This window comes from Arachis ipaensis, chromosome B01 (genome assembly GCF_000816755.2).
Source record: "Arachis ipaensis cultivar K30076 chromosome B01, Araip1.1, whole genome shotgun sequence".
Lineage (NCBI taxonomy): Eukaryota > Viridiplantae > Streptophyta > Magnoliopsida > Fabales > Fabaceae > Arachis > Arachis ipaensis.
The window spans coordinates 121233846-121257249 of record NC_029785.2 but is presented as its reverse complement, the minus strand read 5'-3'; the positions used below and the strand labels follow the sequence as shown (position 1 = coordinate 121257249).

Below are 23404 nucleotides of genomic sequence, written 5' to 3'. Positions count from 1 at the left end.
GTGGAAAGAAAGTAACAGACACCAAATGGATATTTCAGAACAAGCTTGGTGAAGATAGAAGCATTGCCAGAAATAAAGCAAGATTGGTGGCATAAGGATATGACCAAGAAGAGGGAATAGATTTTGATGAATCCATTGCCCGTGTTGCCCGAATGGAAGCCATAAGACTTCTTCTAGCTTATGCTGCTTTTTGTGGTTTTAAATTATATCAAATGGATGTGAAATGTGCATTCTTGAATGGTGCGATAGATAGAGAAGTGTATGTGGCTCAGCCGCCTGGTTTTGAAAATAAAGAATTTTCTGACCATGTTTTCAAACTATCAAAAGCTCTCTATGGTTTAAGACAAGCTCCTAGAGCTTGGTATGAGAGACTTAGCTCTTTTCTATTGAAAAATAGTTTTCAAAGAGGCACCATAGACACTACTCTATTTATCAAGAATTCTAATGATTCTTTCATTCTAGTCCAAATTTTTGTTGATGACATTATTTTTGGATCAGCCAATGAATCCCTTTGTACTGAATTTGGAAAACTCATGACAAGTGAATTTGACATGAATATGATGGGTGAACTTAATTTTTTCCTTGGGCTTCAAATTAAGCAAACTAAACTTGGTACTTTTATTCATCAAGAGAAGTATGCCAAGGAACTAGTTAAAAAATTTGGTATGAAATATGCCAAACCCATGGGAACTCCCATGCACCCTAATTCAAAATTAGAAAAGGGAGAAATTGAGAAAGATATAGACGAGACTAGGTATAGAGGAATAATTGGCTCTCTTATGTACTTAACTTCCTCTAGACCTGATATTGTGCAAAGTGTTGGAATGTGTTCAAGATTCCAATCAAAACCAAAAGAATCACATCTTTTAGTAGTTAAGAGAATCATTAGATATGTTCATGACACATCCAATTTTGGTTTATGGTATCCTAAGACTGATGATTTTTCTGCAGTTGGTTATTGTGATGCAGATTTTGCTGGTGATAGAGTTAATAGAAGGAGCAAATTAGGCATACGTTATTTCATTGGAAAGTTTCTAAATGTCTGGTGAAGTAAAAAGCAGTCCACATTGGCTTTATCCACTGCAGATGCTGAGTATATAACTACTTCTTCTTGTTGTTCTCAACTTATGTGGTTAAAAACACAACTTGCTAATTATAAATTAAATACTGAAAATATTCCCTTGTTGTGTGATAATATGAGTGCCATTAATATTTCAAAGAATCCAGTTTTGCACTCTAGAACTAGTCTAAACATATTGAAGTGAGATTTCACTCAATAAGAGAACATGTTCAAAAAAGGGATATTAACATTCAATATGTTAAATCAGAAGAGCAATTAGCTGATATTTTCACTAAACCACTCGCTGAAGACAGATTCTGCATGCTTAGGACTAGTCTAGGGATTTTAAGTCATGATTCATTGTTTGAAAATTGCTAATGTGTTTGTTGAAGTTTTTGTCTCATAGGTCGGGATGAGACAATTCTGGGCATATGAAGAACCATCTCTCTGAACTTTGCTCTCTGGGCCAACCTTAAAAATTTCAGATTCTGAATGGTCTTATGTGTTTCCTTAAACCCAACCACCTCTGGCCCAAAATGAGTGTTACATTATCCATGTGTTTTTATTTTATTTTATTCCTTTGTCCTTTAGTAAAAAAATTTCAAATTTAAATTACTTTCTATTTTAATTTTTAATAAAATCAAATCACTTTTTCTTTGTGATGTCAAGTCTTTTCAAGGTCAAATCATAGATGATGCAGTTGCATGTTTCAAGAAAATCCTTTTTCATGGTGCGGTTACCAACACTCCATCTTCTCCCTTCATAACTCCTTCTTTCAACCCTTCGGTTTCTCCCCACAACCTTTACTGCTTCTCTTTGTTCCAAAAAAAAAAACCAACCAAATGAGGAAGAAAACTGTTCTTCAAAAGCCTCCTCGTGAAAAGGTTCTCAAGCTTCCAGCAAAATCAAAACCCTCCACTCGTTCACAAGACCGAACCTTTACACCTTCTCCTTCTCCTCCTACATCTCATCCTCACACAGATCCCATGGCTTGCACCAAGAATCCCTCAAGGATTCCATTTTTCTCCAAGACAACCTCAAATCCCAGCGCTCCTCACAGCGCTCCATCGAAGCCAAGCACCTCGAAAGGGAAACGCCCTGCTACAGTCGAACTAGCCATTGAGCCAACTCAACCTAAGACAAGGTCTGTTTCCAATCGTCCTCAGAGAGGTAAACCACGTATCCCTCTTAAATTTATTAGGGAATCAGACGTTGATTCTTTTGCACATAATTCACACTTCATGACCTCCCACTCAAACTATAACCCTCACAGGTTTAGGTCTTCCATGAATAATAATTTTTTTGAAGGAGTCATTCAGTACCGTACCCTATGTCCCACTTTTCTTGCTGATTTACCCTCTGAAAAAGAAATATTTTCCTTTTGTTGAAAATTTAAAATTTCTGAACTGGCATCATCTTTTTAAAATTAAAAAACCTGTTTACCCACTGTTAGTCAAGGAGTTTTATGCAAATATGACGTACCATGAGGGCAATATTCATTCTTATGTTAAGGGTTGAGACATTGTGCTAAACAATGAAACTATCAGTGATTTCTTGAAATACAATGATGTTGGGGCGTGTACCTATGCTTCAGGTAAGTGGGACGAAGGAGCTGGTATCTCTTTCAATGATGCTCTGGCTTATGTATGTGAACATGTTTCTCTGATTGATGGCATCACACCCACTCACAAGGCCCTGGGTTATGATCGTGCCCAACTGCACCGTATAGTAAATCATATTATCCTTCCGCAGAGTGGTTCATACCAAAGGATATCTTACACTAACACTCTTGTTTTGTATGCTATTCTCACAAAAACAAAAATCTCTTTTTCTTATCTAATAGTAAGATATATGTTTGATTCTGTTAGAAGTGAGAAAGATAAAGCCCTTTCTTATGGCATGTTCTTGTATTTTTGAGCATTTTGGTGTTGACTTGTCAAATGAGAATTATGAAAATAGACTCTCATATCTAAAAGGAGGTGGTTAAGTGAAACAGCAGAAAAAATATTCGTTCTAAAAGGGTAGTGCTTGATGATGATGATGATGAATCTGTTCCTGAGGATTTCCCTCCTCCTTCTATAGAGGGTACCTCAGTCTCAACTGGACAAAAATCTGCTTTATTTGGGGTTGTTAAGGACGTGATACAAGAATTTGTCTCCCGGTCAAACCATATGATTGCTATGAGCAACGAACATAGGAAGCCAGCAAGCAAGCATGAGAACTTTCTCCAGAAATCAAGTGATAGAGTGGCTGTTTTCATGAAGTTCATTGATAATCTCCAACAGGATGAAGATGCTGCCACTGATGCTGAAGAAGAAGCTGATTCTGAGGAGGATGATTCGGATGCCTGAAATTGTCTCATGATTGCTGTTGCCTTGTGTTCACTTTTATCTCATGAAAACTGTTGTCATTTACTTTTGAACTACTCTATGTTTTATTCTGGATGACTGTAATATTTTTAACTACTGTTGCACTTAGTTAATTACCTACCTATTTTAGACTTTGCACTAACACTTTTTTGCAGGTTTTAGTTCACTTTTGCTCCACCCTTGATGACAAAAGGGGGAGTAGTTGCATAGTTATCTACTGTATAGTTGCATGTGAATATTTGCTGTGTGAATATTTACTGCTGTGACATTTTTTGTTTATTGAATTTGAAAGTGAATATTTGCTGCTGTGACATTTTTTGTGAATTGAACTTGAAAGCTCGATGCTGATATGATCAGGCTGTGATCATCATATTTGACCTCACCTCACAAGATTTATTGCTTGGTCATGTCTTTGTTTGTCTTGATGCTCTGTTTTGTTTAATTTTGAGCAGTTTTTTTTGAAACGAATATTTGTTAAAATTACTGATGTAATCTGTCAAAGTTTGGGCTGGATTTTTGTTGATGGTTGTGTAAAATTCCTTAGTCAAGTTAAATTGTGTGTTGTACTTTATTGTGTTCTCTATAAGAATAATAAACAAGAAGGAAGAGAAGAGCACTAATCTAGGGGGAGCAACCCTTTTAAAGGAAAGGGGGAGCAATACAAAATCAAAGAGAAGTTCCTTAACTATATTTAAATTTAATTCTTTTTTATTAATATTTTAATTACGTTTGTCATCAAGAGGGAGATTGTTGAGTTAAGAAATTAACTAAATTAAATTAATGATGACAAACATTATCTTTTAGTGGGCTAATCACCGAATTAGTTTTGATTATTTCTGATTAAGTGATGCAGGCCATTATTAGCAAACATAGTAGTAGCCCAATATGGAACAAAATGAATCTACTGGTGGACCGTCTAAACAAAGGAAGCCTAAAGAAATCAAAGCAAGAAATTCAGCTGGGTCAATTGGATCAAAGCCAACCTAAGCCCAATGTAATTCTCTCAAGCTAATCTCTCCAGGTGCTTGCCTCCAAAGTAACGTTCCTTTTTCAATTCGGACAAAACTCAGAGAAAAGAGAGAGTGCTTCGTTCCTAACTCAATCATCGAAGAAGAAAGAAAGAGAAGGGTTAAGCTAAAAAGGTTGAGGTCTAATCACCTAAATCAAACCATATCAAGCTAAGATAGAGGCTAAAGGTGATTTATTTCCTTTTATATGCATCTTACTTTCTTTCCTCCTTCTCCAACTCTTTGCTACTTCATTTTGAGATATATGGAGAAAGTGATTTTTGAGACACACTGCTGTGAATCAAAGGTCAAGATCGTTTCTTGAGGATCAAGTAGTATCTCAAGGGTTCAGATGTGAGATTGCCATTGAAAACTTTTTTTCTTTGCTGTTCTGAGTCTTTCGATCAAGAAAAAGGGATCTGTTCCAAAATTTCAATTTGGGATTAATGGAAGAAAGTGAACGGCTAAGTTGGTGAAGCACAAAACTCGAGGGTTGACTTGGAAGAGAGCATCTCAGCAACATACAAGGAGATATAAAAAGAAAAAAAATTTGTTTCTGCTGAAGCAAGGAGAGAGAACCAAGGTTTGAAGTTCATGTTCTGAGAAGTCTTCTCTGAGAGAGTTTGACTGGGAATTGATTAGTTGGAATCCCTATTATTGTTGGAATGCTCTCAGGATTAATTGACAATTAAAGGTTATCCTGTTTAGTTATCCTTCACTAGGTGAAGGAAAGTTAAACAAGTTGGAATACTACGTCCGTTCACAAGTTGCAATCCACTTAATTAAAAGGGATTGGTGTTAGTGATTAAGAGGCAATCCAACCATAAACCCAATTACAACTTTTCTTTCAAGCCTTCCAACTCAAGGTTTCCTTTCAATCAATTCCCCATCAAGTTAGGAAACTACTCACTCATAAAGGTAAAATTCATAGCATATAAAAAGGAATTAAGGAAAGACATTGTAAATAAAATTAAAATAGTCAATTAAAAATTAAAGTGATCCCTGTATTAAATATCCCTAAGAATATTCCAAGGGTAAAATTAAACAAAGCAAAGAACATGGAAGAGTAAGACCAAGTAAAGAAAACGAACTAGAATGACGAAGTCTTGATGAGGTAATAACTCTTCTCAATATCCCAAACTATGAATGTAAAATAATAATCCTAAAAACTATGAATGTGTAGAGAGAAAAACCTAGAGGAGAGTAAAACTAGATCTAAAACTAAAATTGTGTAGAATGAATGTTGTCCTTGGTTTCTGCATGTTCTCTGGCTCTAGTCTGCTGTTCCGGGCCAAAAACTGGGTCAAGATAGGGCCCGAAATCATCCCCAGCGAATCTGCAAATTATGCAGATCGCGCACGTCACGTGATTACGTCGCTCATGTGGACGCGTCATTCGCGTTTTTGCTTTGCCACGCGGACGCGTCGTCTATGCGGCCGCGTCACTCGTGCTATTTCATGCCGCGCGGTTGACGATTGGATTTTTGATGGTTTAGAAATTCACTAATAAAATCTCGTTGTAAAGTATAGTTTCTAAACCAAGGAATGAATGTAACAACAAGGAATTGAGAGATAGAAGGCAAAGATTGCAAAGATTAAAACCTAGATCTAAGAACTAAACCTAATCCTAATCCTAATTCTAGAGAGAAGAGAGAGCTTCTCTCTCTAGAAACTAACTCTCACTACTAAGCTAAAACTAAACTAATGATAACTAACATCTAAAGTATGAAAAGTATGAAAAGTACCTCCATTCCCCCTTTAATCCTTGGCTTAAATAGCATCAGAAATGAGTTGGATTGGGCCCACAAGGCTTCTAAAATCGCTGGCCACGAGTTGCATTAAGTGGGTCATGTGTCACCATCGGCGCGTCCGCGTACCGTGCACGTGCGCGCCCCTATGCGCAATGAAGTTTGATAAAGCGTATTCAATTCCCATCCTCCTTTTTCTAAGGATTTCCACCTCTTCACAAGACTTCTCAATTATAATCCTTTGTTCAACAATTTTATATAAACCTTTTCTCCTACTCAAGTCATAAATGGGAGGGTAAGAAAAATTTACCTCCACATTGCTTTCCATCTTGTTGGGAGAAGGTTCTTCATGCTCAAAGGATTCTTCACCACTAAGGTTTGATGCTTGATCTTCATCACCAAGGGAACTCACTTCTTGCTCTATCCCATCCAAATCTTCATATGGAATATGTCTTGGAAGGTGTGCACTTTCCTCCCTAGCATCAATTTCAATCATCTTGGAGGGGTTTTCTTCAACTCTATGTTCCCATGGAGGTTCCGCATCTCCTAAGTCATCAACCACTTCTTCCTTTTCTTTAATAATCATAGGCTCCTCCAATTGTTCTAACACAAAGTAGCATTCCTCCTTTTCCACCGGAGTTTTCAATCTCTCCTTCATGCTATGTTCCTTTTTAGAGTCTCCACATGTAGCCATGGGAGTTCCTTGAGTGTCCAAAAGTTGGGATGCTAGCCGGTTTACCACCTCATCCAAGGCGGTCATGAATTGTTGCACATCCCTTGTCATCTCCTCATATCCTTGAAGAAGAACACCAAGGGTTCCATCCATTAGAGGTTGGAGTGGATAAGAAGGTTCATTGTCTTGGAGAAAGGGTTCATTATAGGAAGGTGGTTCTTCTTGGTAAGGTGGTGGTGTGTATTGAGGAGCCATTGGATTGGTATGCATCATAGAATGGCTCTTCTTCATAGTGCATTGGTGGAGGTTGTTGCCATGAAGATTGATCATGTGCATGTGGCTCTNTTGGTAAGGTGTGAGAACTAGAAGTCCTATCCTAGTTATCCTTTTCAATTGTGATGAGAATTGTTCATTGCTACCACTTAGTTAACCCTTACTAATTAAAGGAAAGTCAAGTGGATGAATTGACTTGAGCCACAAGTCCTAGCCAACTCCCAAGGAAAGACTAGCTTTAGTGCACTCCAAACTAATTAGCAATCTCTCCAATTGCCAATCAACAAAGGAATTAGATAACTCAAGCATCACTAATTGCTCTACCATAGCCAAGAGGAACAAAATCTATACTAAAATCCAACCAAGCATTTCATCAAACACTTAGAAGGCATAAAAGAAAGGCAAAGTAATTTGATAACAAAAATAGAATCTAACAACAATTATGGCAATGAATTAACAACAACAATCAAAAGGAACACAATTATTATGAATTACCTCTAATTGAATTGAAAGAAAATAGAAGGAGCAAAAGTAGATCTACAACAAAACATAAGAACAACATAAAGGAAATTGCAACAAAAGAATGGAAGAATGGTGAATGTAACAACAAAGAATTGAAAAGTAGAAGTAGAAGAAAGCAAAGATTAAAACCTAGATCTAAGAACTAAACCTAATCCTAATCCTAATTCTAGAGAGAAGAAAGAGCTTCTCTCTCTAGAAACTAACTCTCACTACTAAGCTAAAACTAAACTAATGATAACTAACATCTAAAGTATGAAAAGTATGAAAAGTCTCTCCATTCCCCCTTCAATTCTTGGCTTAAATAGCATCAGAAATGAGTTGGATTGGGCCCACAAGGCTTCTAAAATCGCTGGCCACGAGTTGCATTAAGTGGGTCATGTGTCACCATCGGCGCGTCCGCGTACCATGCGCGTGCGCGCCCCTATGCGCAATGAAGCTATGACAAATCTTATATCGTTTCGAAGCCCCGGATGTTAGCTTTCCAACGCAACTGGAACCGCATCATTTGGACCTCTGTAGCTCAAGTTATGGTCGTTTAAGTGCAAAGAGGTCGGCTTGACAGCTTTCCGGTTCTTTCATTTCTTCATGAGTTCTCCAACTTTTCATGCTTTCTTTCTTCATTCCCTTGATCCAATCTTTGCCTCCTAAACCTTAAATCACTTAACAAACATATCAAGGCATCTAATAGAATCAAGGTGAATTAAATTTAGCTATTTTGAGTCCTAAAAAGCATGTTTTCACATTCAAGCACAATTAAAGGAGAATATACAAAACCATGCCATTTCTTGAATAAATATGGGTAAAAGGTGATAAAATCCCCAAAAATCAATACAAGATAAACCCTACAAATGGGGTTTGTCAGCGGTCGCGTCATCCATGCGGCCGCGTCGCTTCTCGCTGGTCATCTCCTCAATTTCTTGTGTTCCTTCCATTTTTGCAGGCCTCCCTTCCAATCTCCGACTCATTCATGCCCTATAAAGCCTGAAACACTTAACACACAGATCACGGCATCGAATGGAATAAGGGAGAAAAAAAATACATAATTAAAAGTCTCTAGGAAGCAAGTTTTCAACCATAAAACATTTTTAGGAAGGAAATATAAATGCATGCTTATTTAATGAATAAGTGGGTAAAGATCATGATAAAACCACACAATTAAACACAATATAAACCATGAAATAGTGGTTTATCAGAGTTCATCAACTTGGACAGTGTTTTCTATCAAAGGAGCATTCTGCCAGAATGAGGAACGAAATCAGAGTTAAGTAAATCTGGTTCATCGCATAGTAATAGAGGTTGTTGAAGTAATCAATCTCCTTCATGTTTTACAGATTGTAGTTTTCCTTTTTAATGTATATCTTTCTGTAATTTTTTGAATGTAAAAAAGCATAAAGAGAGAGATCAAGTAAAAGCCAAAGAGTGATAAAAAGGCTGAGTGATACACTTGAGAGAAAAGCCTAGAGTGATTTCAGATTTTTTTAGGTTGTTTATTGTATCTTGTATCTTGTACCTGTGAGGTACCCCTTTCTTAGTTGGGTAAGCACTAAGAGTGAAGAGTTAGATATTAGCATAACCAAGTCAAGTTAGGTTAGAACTTGAGAGGGAAAGGATTGTGTCAATCCTATGGAATTGGTGTATGTAACACTTTAACTATAGTGAAACTTTTACTACTGTTGTAGTGGAGACTGGATATAGGTTGCATTGCACAAAGTAACTGAACCAAGATACATGATGGTGTCAGTTTCTCTTTTCCCTTCTCTGTTCTGTTTTCTGATATTTATGAGACAAAATGAAATTGTCTCATAAATTTTTCGCTGCTGAGTTCAAATAGATTCAGGTTGAAAGTTTGTAATTAAAAGGTTATTTTATTAAAGTAAAAGAAGGCCATAGATTCAACCCCCTTCTCTAAGCCATCTACAACCTTCAATTGATGAATAATTTGAGTCTTTTAGTAAGGCACTTGCAAGAAACCTAATGGCACTATTGTCATCCATGTGGCTTACTGGCGTAAGAGGTGTGCATGAGCACATCATGAGGTTGAGAGACATAGCAGCACAATTAAAAACTTTAGAGGTTGAGATTTCTGACTCATTTTTGGTGCATTTTATTTTGAATTCTCTTCCTACCCAGTATGAGCCATTTAAATTTTCTTATAACACACATAAATAAAAATGGTCCATTAATGAATTACTGGTGATGTGTGTCCAAGAAGAAGGAAGACTAGTTCAAAAATTTGGTAAAAATGCACTGTTGGTGATAAATGAGTAGTAAGAAGCAAGTTCATAAGAAGAAAGGAAAGGGTATTGTATCCTATTCTATAAAAAAAGGTGCACAATGTTTCTTTTGCAATAAAAAAGAAACACATGAAAAAGGAGTACCCAAAGTTTAAAGTTGACTTGAGAAAAAATGTACTAACCTTTGTGATCTTATTCCTTTAGTATGTTTTGAATATAATTTTATTGAAATATGTCATGACACTTAGTGGATTGATTCTGGTACTAAAATTCATATTTCAAATATCATGCAAGATTTCATAAGGAAAAAAAATCGATAGGAAGTGAACTGAACATCTATATGAACAATCGGATGCGTTCATATGTGAAAGCTGCTAGAACATTTAAGCTTGTATTAAGTACTGATTGTATTTTAGATTTAGAAAGAACATTTTATATTTCAGACTTCTCTAAAAATTTGATTTTTTTTTTATCAAAACTTGTAAAACAAGAATTATGTATATATTTTTATGATGATATTGTTGACATTATTACAAATTCTAATATTATTGGACGTGGTACTTTAATTGGTGATTTATTCACTGTTCATTTAACTAATAATGTTCCATCAGGTTTAATGGTTATACATGGTAATGTTATGAATAAAAAATTCTCCACGTTATGGCACCGTAGGTTGGGACACATCTCCATTAGAAGAATGAAGAAATTAGTAAATGATAGAGTTCTTAAACCTCTAGACTTTACTAATGTTGATACTTATATGGATTGCATTAAGGAAAAGCAAACTTAAAAGTCTCAAAAAAGTGCTAGAAGAAATTCTGACATATTAGAAATAATTCACACTAACATATGTTGTCTTAATATGTCCTCAACTGGTAAGAAATACTTCATCTCCTTCATTGATGATTATTCACGATATATGTATCTCTATATGCTTCATAATAAATATGAGACATTGGATGCTTTTAAAGTTTATAAAGTTAAAGTAGAGAAACAATGTAAAAAGAAAATTAAGACCGTGAGATCAGATAAAAGTGGAAAATTTTATGGGAGATATATTGAAAGTGGACAAGGACTTGGTCCATTTGCAAAGTATCTTCAAGAACATGGTATTGTGGTACAATACACCATGCCTAGCACACCAAATCAAAATGGTGTAGGTAAAAAAAGAAATAGGACTTTGCTGAATATGGTGAGGAGTATGTTTAGCAACTCTAATCTTCCTTTATCTTTGTGGAGTGAAATCCTTAAGACAGCCATATATATATATTAAATAGAGTTCCAACCAAGACAGTTGCTAAAATATCATTTGAACTATGCAAAGGTTGAAAATCTAGTTTTAATCATATACGCATTTGGGGCTGTCCTACTGAAGTTCGGGTTTATAATCCACAAAAAAAAAAAAAAGAAGTGGGACCTAAGGATAATAAGTGCTTATTTTATAGGTTATGCAAAAAAGTCTAAGGGTTATTGGTTTTATTGTCTCTCCCATTCAAGTAAAATAGTTAAATCTATAAATGCAAGGTTTTTAGAGTATGATGTGAAAAGTGGGAGAAATTGTTCTCTTAAGGTTATTGAGAATAATAATATTTGTCAAACCTCTCCATGTAGAAGAGTGATTGTTCAATATAATGCCCATACAGATAGGGTCAATGTAGAACAACCTATTACTGATATTTCACATTATGAGAATAATATTTTAGTAGATCATATAGTGGAAAATCAAACTCTTTATAATGAAAATATTGTTCAAAAATACATTGTTCAAGAACAACCTCAAGAAGAGAAAGAACTTGTTATGCCACTACCTTTACAAGAGGTTGATGATGCAATATTAAAAATATTAACTAGAATAAGAAAACCTACAATTTCTAGTGACTATATAGTGTATCTTGCTAAATCTGACTATGATGTTTGTGATGAAAAAGACCCAACGATGTTTTTCACAAGTAATGAAAAGTCGTAATTCTAATTTATAACTAGATGTTATGAATGATGAAATGAATTCTATGGCGAATAATTAAATTTGGGATCTTATAGAATTGCCTGATAGGAAAAAGACATTGGACGTAAATGGGTCTTTAAGACAAAAAAGGATTCATCAGAAAATATTGAGTGCTACAAGATTCGACTTGTTGCCAAAGGAATTACTCAAAGGGAAGGAGTTGACTACAAGAAAACCTTTTCTCCTGTTTTAAAGAAAGACTCTTTTCACATCATTATATCATTGGTAGCACACTTTAACATAAAATTGTATCAAATAGATGTGAAAACGGCCTTCTTTAATGGAGATTTAGAAGAAGATGTCTATATGAGACAACCCAAAGAGTTAATCTCTGGTAAGAAGTTAGTTTGCAAGCTTAAGAGAGCAATATATGGTCTTAAGCAAGCTTCCTGACAGTGGTATTTGAAGTTTCACAATGTGATTTCTTCGTTTGGTTTCATTGAGAATATTTTTAATCAATGTATATACCACAAAATTAGTGGGAGTAAGATCATATTTCTCATCTTATATATAGATGATATTTTACTTGCAACAAATGACTTGGGATTGTTACATGAAGTGAAATAATTTCTCTTAGACATTTTGATATGAAAGATATGGGTGACGCATCTTATGTCATTGGCATAAAGATTCATGGAGATAAACATAAAGAAATTTTAGATTTATCTCAAAAAACCTATATTAATAAAATTTTTGAGAGGTTTAAAATACAAAATTGTTCACTAAGTGTTGCACCTATTGTGAAAGGTGATAGTTCTGCTTAGATCAATTTCTTAAAAATGAACTTGGAAAAGAATAGATACAAAATATTCCTTATGCTTTAGTCATTGGAAAGCTAATGTATGCTCAGGTCTGTACAAGCCCTGACATTGCTTTTGCTGTTGGAATGTTAGAAAGATATCAAATTAATCCAGGAATTATCCATTGGAGTGCTGCAAAGAAGGTCTTAAGATATCTTCAAGAGACCAAGGACTTCATGCTTACATATAGAAGAACCGACAATTTAAAAATTGTTGGATACTCAGATTCAGACATGGCGGGATGTGTTGATTCTAGGAAGTCAACGTCAGGATACATCTTTATGCTTGCTGATGGAGCAGTATTTTAGAAGATTGCAAAATAATCACTTGTAGCCACTTCTACCATGGAAGTCGAGTTTATTGCTTGTTTTGAGGCTGCATCACAAGGTGTTTAGTTAAAAAATTTTATCTCTAAGCTTAAGATTATGGATTGTATCTCTAGGCCATTGTGAATATATTGTGACAATTCCATTGCTGTATTTATGACTAAAAATAATAGAAATAGTAGTCGAAGTAAGTACATTGACATTAAGTACTTAACCATTAAAGACCGAATTAGGTCTAATGAGGTACATATAAAGCATATTAGTGCTAAACATATGATAGCTGATCCTTTGACAAAAGACATGCCACTAAAATTGTTTAAGGATCACGTTACTATTATAGATTTATGTTCTGTAACGTCACTTATATGACTTATGTTGTATTATATGACATATTTGAATATGAAATTCTTATTATTATTTATTTCTCATTTGGTTAGTATATATGTACATACATGATTGAGAATGACAAATAAAATTTAGTGAAGGACCTAAAATAAGCATTGGGTTTATTCCTACAAAAATATCACATAAAAAAATTTATTCAATTAGAAGATATTACATTGCAATATATAGAAGGTAATACTCGATTAATGAGGATTTACTACTATAATTTGTGTAAGTTGTCTTAATTATTTAAGCATAGTATGTAATCACAAACTATATGTAACAAAAATTAGACCAAATACGAAAATGTTAAAATTTTTATTTTATTTGTAGTCTAATTTATTAATATAGAAATTAGTTTAAGTGTTATTGACAGTTAGTTTGTTCTTTTGACGAAAAGAACACAATTGTTAATAAAAAATTATAAAGTTTGGATCTCTAACCAATTTTAATAAACACAATAACCAAACACATTCTGATTTCATCTTTCTTGGTGTATCAAAAATTAAAAATTCTAAATTAAATTAAAGAATATAACAATGACTAAAAGTACTTAAATTACTTGTTTTTATAAAATATCTAACATGGACGGCATTGATTTATAAGTTGTTGAGATCTATAAGTGACAATAAGAAGAGCAAGAGGTTTTTTCAGTGCTACTCCCTGGATTCATCAAGATTTTCTTTTTTATTTATAAGAATTTTGCTCATACTTTTCATAATTAGGGTGTAAAAACGACAGCATAGGAAGCAAAGAGGGATCCTCCATAGAGCGTCCCATTAAACTCTTGAACTTCACTGACTGCTTGTGTACGATACTCATCTACAAGAGGCACAATCTGTAAAGGAATCCCGGAATCGCTGATTCTGATTCCTGAGGCCATAAAAGGGGGCAGTGGAGGTGGAGGTGGTCCTAAGGGATTGTTAACTGCCACCCAAAACTGGTTCCTGGGGTTCCTCTTGATGTTATCTGGGCTTCCCGGAATTCGCGCAAATATATCCGATGTGTTTGCTTTTTGTCCTTTGAGCCAGAATCGCTGGATTCTTCTTCCTGAGAATTCAGTAACAAGGACAAATGATCCATCACCGCTCACTGCCACCCCGGCTGCAGAAGCAAGACCACGGAGCAACTCCGTGGTTTGGTTGGTGCTTGGGTCATATCTGAATAGGCTTCCAGAACTATCTCTGCTGTTTATCAATGCTGTCAAATTTCTGCAAAAAATTACATGTCAATTTGAGAAATAATAAATCCTTCAACTTAAAGAATGAAGTAATTAATTACCTGATCTGAAAATTTGCACTAGACTGTGCAAAATAAACGATTCCAGTTTGAGGGTCGACGTCCAAGGCGTCTGTAAAGCGAAGAGGAGTGCCTTGTACAGCTTCAACAAGCTGGGTTGGAGGCCCTCCATTGGGACCAATCTTGACCAAACCAAAATATGCATCAGCAACATACAATTCGTTTGTCTGATGATTGAAACCCAACCCCAAAGGCCTCCCACAGGTTGTTTGGAGGTCTGAGAAGTCAGTAAGGCCATCACATACTGTCTTGTTCCTCGTTGGCGAAGAGTAACCATATTCGACAAAACTACCATTTCGTGGTCCGGTAGCTACATATTTAAAAATCCTTCCATCAGAAGAACCAACATAAGGCCCTCCGCCGTTTCGATCAAATGCGAGGGACTCAGGGCCTCTCAACGGATTTGGTAGCTGGAGTTGGTTGAGTAAATAGGCTGCTGATGGGAAACACATGAAAAATAGGAGGATCAAACTTGTTAAGATACCCATCACCATAGTAACGTTTGATGTGATTCACAAAGCTTTTGAAACCAGTAATATTTATAGGCATGCATGCAATGCTCTTACGTGAAACCTTAATAAGAGTAAGATTATGGACACAACAAAAGCAACCACCTCGTGAAAAGAACACAGAGGATAGCAAGAGATTCATGTTAGAAAGGCTCATGTTTGTTATGAGTTAGGAATTTTAGTTGGAGTCATACATAGAAAAAGCTCAAATGTACAATATGTGCATTATGGGAAAGAAGGAAAATGTGAATAATCAATGATAGGGATTATGGAGATTGGAGAGTAGAGAGTCAGCAGTAACAAGCTACTAGCTAGCTTGATTGAGACTTGCTCTTCAAGGAGGTTTCTCTCGTGACGCCCTCGCATGAATTGATCTTCGTCTTTAGAGTGTGAAAGCATGTTCAAATTTTCCAACATTTAATTGATAGCACTTATTTAGTTATTTTTGCTGAGAGAGAGGCGAGATGTAATTGTTGCTTATATGCTAGCTAAAAACCTGCTGACAACATAAACTTTCTTTTTCCATAATATAAGACTAAATTATTGTTAATTTAAGTTGTCCCACGCCGATATGGGAAGCTTCCAAAATCACCATAAATGTGAGTACACTTAATATAGGGCTGGCTGTGGCTGGTATTAATATTGCTTTTAATTATTTAAAGGAAAATTATAATGTACAGATCCCCAATCTTTAAAGATTTACAGATTTTGGATGGGAAGAAGGCAACGACAACACGTGTCCATGAGCCATGCAAGTGGGGGCAGCATGAAATTGTGTGGAGAATGATTTGTGCCCACCACAGAGCCGAGCTTCCTACGTTGAGGCAGGGGAAGGGTCGTTTGGTTTTAAATTATTTTTTTTTCACAAGCTTCATATAAGTGGACCAATGCAAGCCTTTGCAATGAATAGGTCTGGAGACAAAAAAAAAATGATCAAATGATGTTATACGAAGAACATATAATTGAAGGGTTTCTGACCCAAATTAAAAATATATATATAGGATAAAAAAATTATTAATTTAATATAATAAATATGAGTTAAACAATATTTAATATGTGTTCGGCACTGTTATATTAAAAATAGATGTATGACATAGTCAATTTTGCCAAAAAATTGTAATGAAAAATTCTTTTAAAGGTAATATACTTTAGATTTTAGAATTTAGAGTGTAGGGTTTAGATTTTGAAAATTAGTGTGAACGAAATCAGCAGTAGAATTGAGAGTTTAGGATTTAGAAACAAAAATTAATTTAATATTTGGTTTAATTATTCTGTAGGTCCCTATAGTTTCACCAAATTTTCAATTAGATCCTTATACTTTTTTTTCTTTTCAATTGGGTCCCTATACATTATTTTTTTTTCAATTTAGTCCTTGTTAACGTTAAACGTTAAACAAATGTTAGTGAATTGTGAAATTACTTGTATACCCCTAGGAACCTAATTAAAAAGAAAAAAATATAGGGGCTTAATTGAAAATTTAAAAAAATTATAAATATTCAATAAAATATATTCCTATAATTCCTATTTAATGATTCTACGACATAAAAAATATTTCTATAATCCCTTTTATTTTATCACTATCATTTTTTTCTTATTTATATACAAATTGTACCAAAAATACCGTCTCTTTCTTTTTTTTTACTTTCAAAATACCTTATCTTAAGAATATAAAAAAAATAATGGTTAAAATGAAACAGAGAAATAGTAGTAATAAGTATAATATAAAATTCAATTTTCATCATTCAAGTATTTATTATGACCAACATAATGAAAGAACTTGCATATGACATATGGTAATAAGAATCATTGATAGAATAATAAGTAAAATTGTTTACAAAAATTGAGTTCTATATAATTCCTCAAACAAGAGAACCAATTTGGCTGACAAAAACTCAAAAACAAGTATATTGAAGAAATGAATTTTCCTTATGGTAATAAGTACCATCAGAAAGAAATCCCTAAAGGCTACTTGCTCTAGCATAAACAGATATTCCATCTCTGTTGGATATGATCTTTGCCATTGCAACTGATGCCAAGTGACGCACAGGCCGTCGACAACCAAAAGTGAGCAGGGAATACAATGCATCCTCACACTGTCTTTGCCACAACAAAATATTTTCCTAGGAGAAAGAACCACAGCTTAAGTGATTTTTGTTACGGCATCGAAGCTTCAAGATTTGTCGCTAACACTTCCAACCTTGATTCATCTTTGTTCCGTCGACTGTTGCTGGTAGTGGATGAATGGCCTTCTTCTAGTGGCGACGAGCATGGGAGGGACGCCGAGCAGAGGAGATGCCGCAAGAGGGGACCTTACGGTGGATCCAGTGGGAGCTTAAGAAGTTAGGGCTATTGGGTTAGGACGGGGTGAGTGTGGGACAAAATAATAAGGGATTTTTTGGGAATTTTTAAAATATGATGGTATCTTTGATTAGTTTTTTTTTTTTAAATATGAGAATATTCGTTTATTTAATAGAATATTCCGTTATTTTAAACGTTTTTGTTACGGTAGGGACTAAATTGAAAAAAATTATATGGTATAGGGACTCAATTAAAAAGAAAAAAGTATAAGGATTTAATTGAAAATTTGGTGAAACTATAGGGACTTGCAGAGTAATTAAACCTTAATATTTTTATGTATTACTTTTTGCACCGTAATATAAATTTGTCGGTGTCCATCATCAGTTTGCGGTATAATTATTGAATGCAAAACTTTTAGTCAAGTGTGCATTGTTACGGTGACTTATTTTTTCTTTCTAAGTATTAATGTTAATTAAAAGGAGGGAAAAGAAAAAGTGAGCTTGGTTAGTATGGATGTGGCTATGCCTCCGATGTGAAAATAAAATTGTTGACACATAGAATGTAAAATAAGAAAACAGTCGGTCTTCAGTGTATTCTAAGTGGAGGTGATGAAATAGTGGAAGAAGTAACGATGAGACAAAATGAAGATGAGATTCATGATTAACGCAAACGAGTTGTTAATTCATTGTGGTGAAAATAAAATGTCACATTAAACTGCAAATAGGAGAGCGTAAACACTCAACCGTAAACTTAAGCCCATAAACTTCAACCATGAGCCCTAAACCCCAAACAGGAAAAACCGAAAGAACGGAACTCGTATCCCTAATCCACGAAACATGATTCGTATACCCGTGAGAGACGAAATGATGTATACAAATTTCTAGAAGACGAATCCTAGACCGTAAAAAGTCAATTAATTTGTTTATTTCTTTTGGGGACAGTACACGGCAAGACTAATTCTGCTAGCTGAACCCCGCATGCGCAACCCGAAACTCCTTACCGCAAAAATGGTGAACCATCGGCGGGGAGCCCAAGAACCAAATTTTATGAACACCATATCCGAAATCGTAAATCGCAGTTGATTTGTCTATCTTGTTTGGTGAAATAACACCATAACACTGTATGCTGGACAAAAACCCTAAGCCATGTAAGATGAGATGTGAATCTTGAATTTGAATATGTAAACCGAAATTCGTATTCCGAAGTCTGTTAGCTTTAAACCATGATCCGATAAACCGGTCAATAGAGTGGGTTGAATCTTAGTTAAAAAAACCGAACCAAAAAAAAATATTGATTCACTACTTATTTGGTTTAACTAATAAGTTATTGATTGAACCGATAAAATCGGTCTTGCGTGGACAAATATAATCAATTTTTAAATTATTTGACTAATATATCTATTAAAAAGAACTTAATAATCTAAAACAATAAAAAGTTATTGAAATTTTATTTATTTTTTGTTTTATATTTTTAAAAATATAGGAGAATTTTATTGTCAATTCAATAAAGCATTTTCATTTTAAGAAAATGATCTTTTAAAGTAAAAACATAAGATCTCAATCATTATTGAATTTATAATTTTCATAACGTGCGAGTTTGTTATTTTGATTTAAAATTATATTAGAACCTTATTTTCTCATTTTACCAAATTTTTCTCTTTAAAAAGTATAATCTTTCTTTCTATATACGTTACTAAATAATCATTTAAAAAATTATTCATCTTTTATACAATTACAAAATTGACTCTTTATTTTAATATTTCTAGCAAAGAATACTTTTAAATTTTAATTATGGTTGTTGTTCATACTCTGCCCTAATGCAATGGCCAGGTCCAATTAAGCCAACAAGGTCCAATCCAAAATCCACCTGACCTCCTGAAGAGGTCGGATTCGACACGTGCTGGCAGATTCAAATAAATAACTACCCCAACAAATCTCACCTATTTCTGGAAGAGATATCTCAACAACCCTAAGATAAAGGGACGGTTATTCACCATCAGAAGTGGAACTACTTCAACGGTGGTTATTAGTCCATCACTTATAAATACATTGATGCACTCAGGTAAACCTAAGTTCCAATATTTTTAAACCTGCTTAATCCCTTGCTAACTTAGGCATCAGAGTGTCATTGCAGGTGCCACCCCCCATTCTCCAACACACATACCAATTAACTCGGACGAGGGCCCCCAAGCGTAAACTAAGTTGGAGATCGCCTACCATAAGCTTTTGGGACCTCTAATTTATTTCAATCCACTTATTTCAGGTTTTGCCATGGAATAGTTGTCAAAATCGAAGCTAACTCCAAAAAAAGAATTAACTTATAAACATATTTTTTTTAATCTCAAAAAATTAAAAAGACCACAAATTCAATTTAAGTTTGATTATTCATATTTTGATTGCACATTTAGTTATCAAGTTGATTATTAGGTGTCAAACATTGAATTAAAAAAAATAAAATTAAAATAATCAGATTACCTTTTCATTATCAAATATTAAAAATAAAATAAATTAAAATAAAATTGACTTTTAATAAATATAAGCAACAACAAATGTATTTGATAAAATAACTTATTTTTGTCATTTTTTTTAAGTTGTAATGTTCGAACAAATTTAAAGAAACGTCTTAACTGTTATTTTAAAATATTATTCTTAATTTATATGTACAATTATTTAGTTCTTAAAAATTCAAAATATTATAACAGAAACTTTAATAATAAATTTCATCTAATAAAAAGAACACTCTGTTTTTGAGCATCTCACCTTTGTCAATGTTCTTCCGCCAACCATGCTAGTTGTGCTTTTCTCCCGCACATTCATTTTTTCCCTTTATTATCTATGAGCCATATAATAAAAGATCAAACATCACATGACCCAACAACCAATCAGGCCTAAATCTCCAAGCTGGCACTGGCGAAAAGCAAAACAATGAAAATCCCGTTCGGCTCAGCTGATCCCATAAGCGCCCATATATTACTGACATTCTGCTTCATCCTACAAAAGGAAAACAACAGGTGTTAAAAGGAGATACATTGAAAAGGAATATCTGTACATCTATATAAATTTAGATCTTTACACTAGAGTGACCCTTTTTTAAAATCTCAACAACTTAAAAGTTATCCCCATTGATTATTCAGTTTTGCAAAATTATGTAACTAGTTCAACTAATAACATGTTTATGAGTCAAAAGTTGCAAGTGGAAAGGAAAGGAATGTTATATGCTCTGCTTTTGTTAATAAATTTTTTTTTACAAAAAAATTGTTTTAGTGTACAACAAAACAAAAAATGCGACCAAATACACTGCTGTAAATAAAAGTGCAAATACTAAACATGTACCAGCATTTGGCCAAGTAAAACCAAGATGACATGACATCATTACCCTCACGAGACTTTTCATTAATGTTGAGCAATACGATCTAAACGCTGTTAAGACCTTTCGAAAACATTTAATATGAAGCGAGAAAAAAAATCGGTTAACAAAAGTTTCTTCAACTTAATAATGATGATCAACAGGATTCATCTTCACTAAGAAGTAAAAAGATGCCAAGGCATTGAGTTTAGCAATATTCCTCAATTATATCCCAAGGATATTATCATATTATGCAATAATGAGAAAAAGTAACAGACCAATAAATGCTGTAAAATATGAGACATAACATGTGACTATTCACTTTGTATTAACAAAAATTTCAAACTCATCAAAATCTCGTCTTGGCTTCTAGGCCAACCATAATCTTTTCCAACAATCGCTCCATAATTCACAGTAGAAACTATCCCACCCAGTAATTTATAGCTTCTAATGTTAAACAATGAACTAAGAAACAAGAAAATGATACAATTGTATAATTTAATTAGCAAGCCCTTAATCCCGGGTAAATAATTAAAACTCAGTTCCCTATCAAGCAAGTGTAAGAAGCTGATGTCACTGAAGCACTTGAACTTATTGATTCCCAGTTTCAAAAGGAACAGTGCCTTCAAAAGAGCACATTGAGAAAACGGCAACTTAACCTACAAATATGTCAAAATATCAGACAACCAAACTTTATCAGAGGGTGGAGATGGATAGTGGGAACAGGGAAATGGGGGGAAACATGGGTCATGAACAGCAGCATCATACAGACATCGATGAAATAGTTGTGGAAGACACTCACATTTGCTGTAAATGATCATTATAATAGGCTTTCAATGTTAAGTTCAACAAAGGAGCACGGATCAGGAATGTCAAAATTGTTCAATACCTGAAATAACGCATAACATGTAAACTCAATAGTATTAGAGGAATATAACTCCAAAATACATGTACATTTGTACGTCAGTTAGAAATATAAATATGAAGTGTATGATGCCAATTCAAAAACAAACTGAACAACTAAGCATCCATTGTGCAATTCTTATTTATTTATTTATTTTTGTGGTGATATAACAATCTAAAAATAGTTCCATTGATCATTAGATAGGGTTGACATACACAATAAAATAATTAGCAAAATGACATTAACGGGAATGCAAAAGTTATGTCAACAACTGGAGATATTACGATCAAGATGACAATTTCAGGGATCACGGATACCTCCGGGTGGACAATGCCAAAAGTGCCAATGTGCTTTCCCTTGTAAATGATTCTAGCTTGTCTACCCGCAAGAAACTCAGGCTCCTTCAATAAGCAGTAGAAAAGCAATCCAAAGCAAGTTAATTTTCTTTAAAAGAAAAAAGGGGCAGAACACATGCAAATACATACACAGAACGTATGCTGTAAACACCATTACACTTACATCTGATCGCTCAATATAGTAACCTGATTTATCACCGGATGAAACAAAGGGAACCCCATTCTTTTCCATTACTCTGTCCACCAAACCATGAACAACCTGCATAACATTGGGTGAAATATGAGGGGCAGTGACATTTGCTTTAGAATCTAGATATCAAACATTTATTACAGTTAAAAAGAAAGAAAGTATGATAAATCCTAACCCTTTTAGGAAAAAAAAATTAATTTACTCTCAAGTTTCATCAAACAACCAAAGACGATATATCCAATATTGTATGTTCAGAACTTATATTTAAAGAGCAAAGAGCCAAATCTGAACCTCAAATCCTGCATTAGCACCGCAGTATAGTGCAGCAAGTTGGCGAAGATTTTTTGCACCAACGTCATTGTTGTCATCTAAAACTGATATATCCCCTACTTCAAAAATCTGAACCAAAATGTTAAGATCTGAAGGTCACACTTCTATCATAGAAAACATGATTACCATAAGCTGGTGATACAAAAATCAAGGATCCACCATCGAAGGGAAGAAAAATAATACCTTTATGGGCTTTGGATGATCCTTGTTATGAGCCACAGTTTTCAAGATGCCAGGCATAAGACTGGTCCGTACAGCCTGAACATGTTACTATAAAAGTTAAAATTAATTGAACTTAAGAGAAAACCTTAACAACTAAATTGTTATATCACTCTAACAAAACAGACATCCAACCATATGCTTGAACTTTTCTTTCCAAAAAGAAATTTGAGATTGAAACCAAAGTTTACAGATTAACAGATATGGACTTGGGTGCATGTTGGGTTTGGCTGCAACTCAAGTCCTACCTTATTACTTGTTGGCATTACACAATTCCAAGCAAGTATGCAACTAGCTAAACTTAATAGTTTACCCTCAAGTAAATCTACTACTACCCGAAATGCAATGTCAGATAATCATTAATGATGTGAAAACCAGTCAATCACAACAAGAAAAAGGATCAGAAAACTTTGACAAACTTAGTTGTAGACTGGATGGTTTAATGCAGCAGCACTGCCATCTTGTCATTCATTATGTGACTCTAATTTAAATTCTTATATAATAAAATTTTGCATTATTGCATCTTTAAGTACTAAGTACAAAAGGAAAGGAAA

At 34.3% G+C, this 23404-nt stretch overlaps 2 protein-coding genes across 4 annotated transcripts in view; both read right to left on the bottom strand.

Annotated features, from left to right (window-relative positions):
* On the bottom strand, positions 14069-15238 carry LOC107611918 (protein STRICTOSIDINE SYNTHASE-LIKE 11-like). Its single transcript, XM_016313791.2, has 2 exons — positions 14682-15238; positions 14069-14611 (listed from the first exon to the last, which is right to left on the bottom strand). Exons 1-2 carry the CDS (start codon positions 15191-15193, stop codon positions 14122-14124), a joined length of 1002 nt encoding a protein of 333 aa, XP_016169277.2. The 5' UTR covers positions 15194-15238; the 3' UTR covers positions 14069-14121.
* LOC107635080 (phenylalanine--tRNA ligase beta subunit, cytoplasmic) overlaps positions 21109-23404 on the bottom strand; it is a 9011-nt gene continuing 6715 nt past the window's right edge. For 2 of the 3 annotated variants that reach the window (XM_016338460.2, XM_016338442.2), the window contains exons 15-20: positions 22815-22889; positions 22593-22700; positions 22275-22370; positions 22073-22156; positions 21654-21740; positions 21109-21510 (exon numbers count right to left, since the gene is read on the bottom strand). In XM_016338460.2, the coding sequence (XP_016193946.1) occupies positions 21672-21740; positions 22073-22156; positions 22275-22370; positions 22593-22700; positions 22815-22889 (432 nt within the window). In that variant the 3' untranslated portion in view covers positions 21109-21510; positions 21654-21671. The remainder of the gene's footprint in view (positions 21511-21653; positions 21741-22072; positions 22157-22274; positions 22371-22592; positions 22701-22814; positions 22890-23404) is intronic. The other variant, XM_016338450.2, reaches the window with a different exon arrangement.

Excerpts from the sequence above, each read along its gene's own strand:
- LOC107611918 (XM_016313791.2), bottom strand. The coding sequence starts at position 15,193 with ATGGTGATGGGTATCTTAACAAGTTTGATCCTCCTATTTTTCATGTGT. Across the intron at positions 14,612-14,681 it reads AGTGCAAATTTTCAGATCAG|AAATTTGACAGCATTGATAA; the intron begins GTAATTAATTAC and ends AATTTTTTGCAG.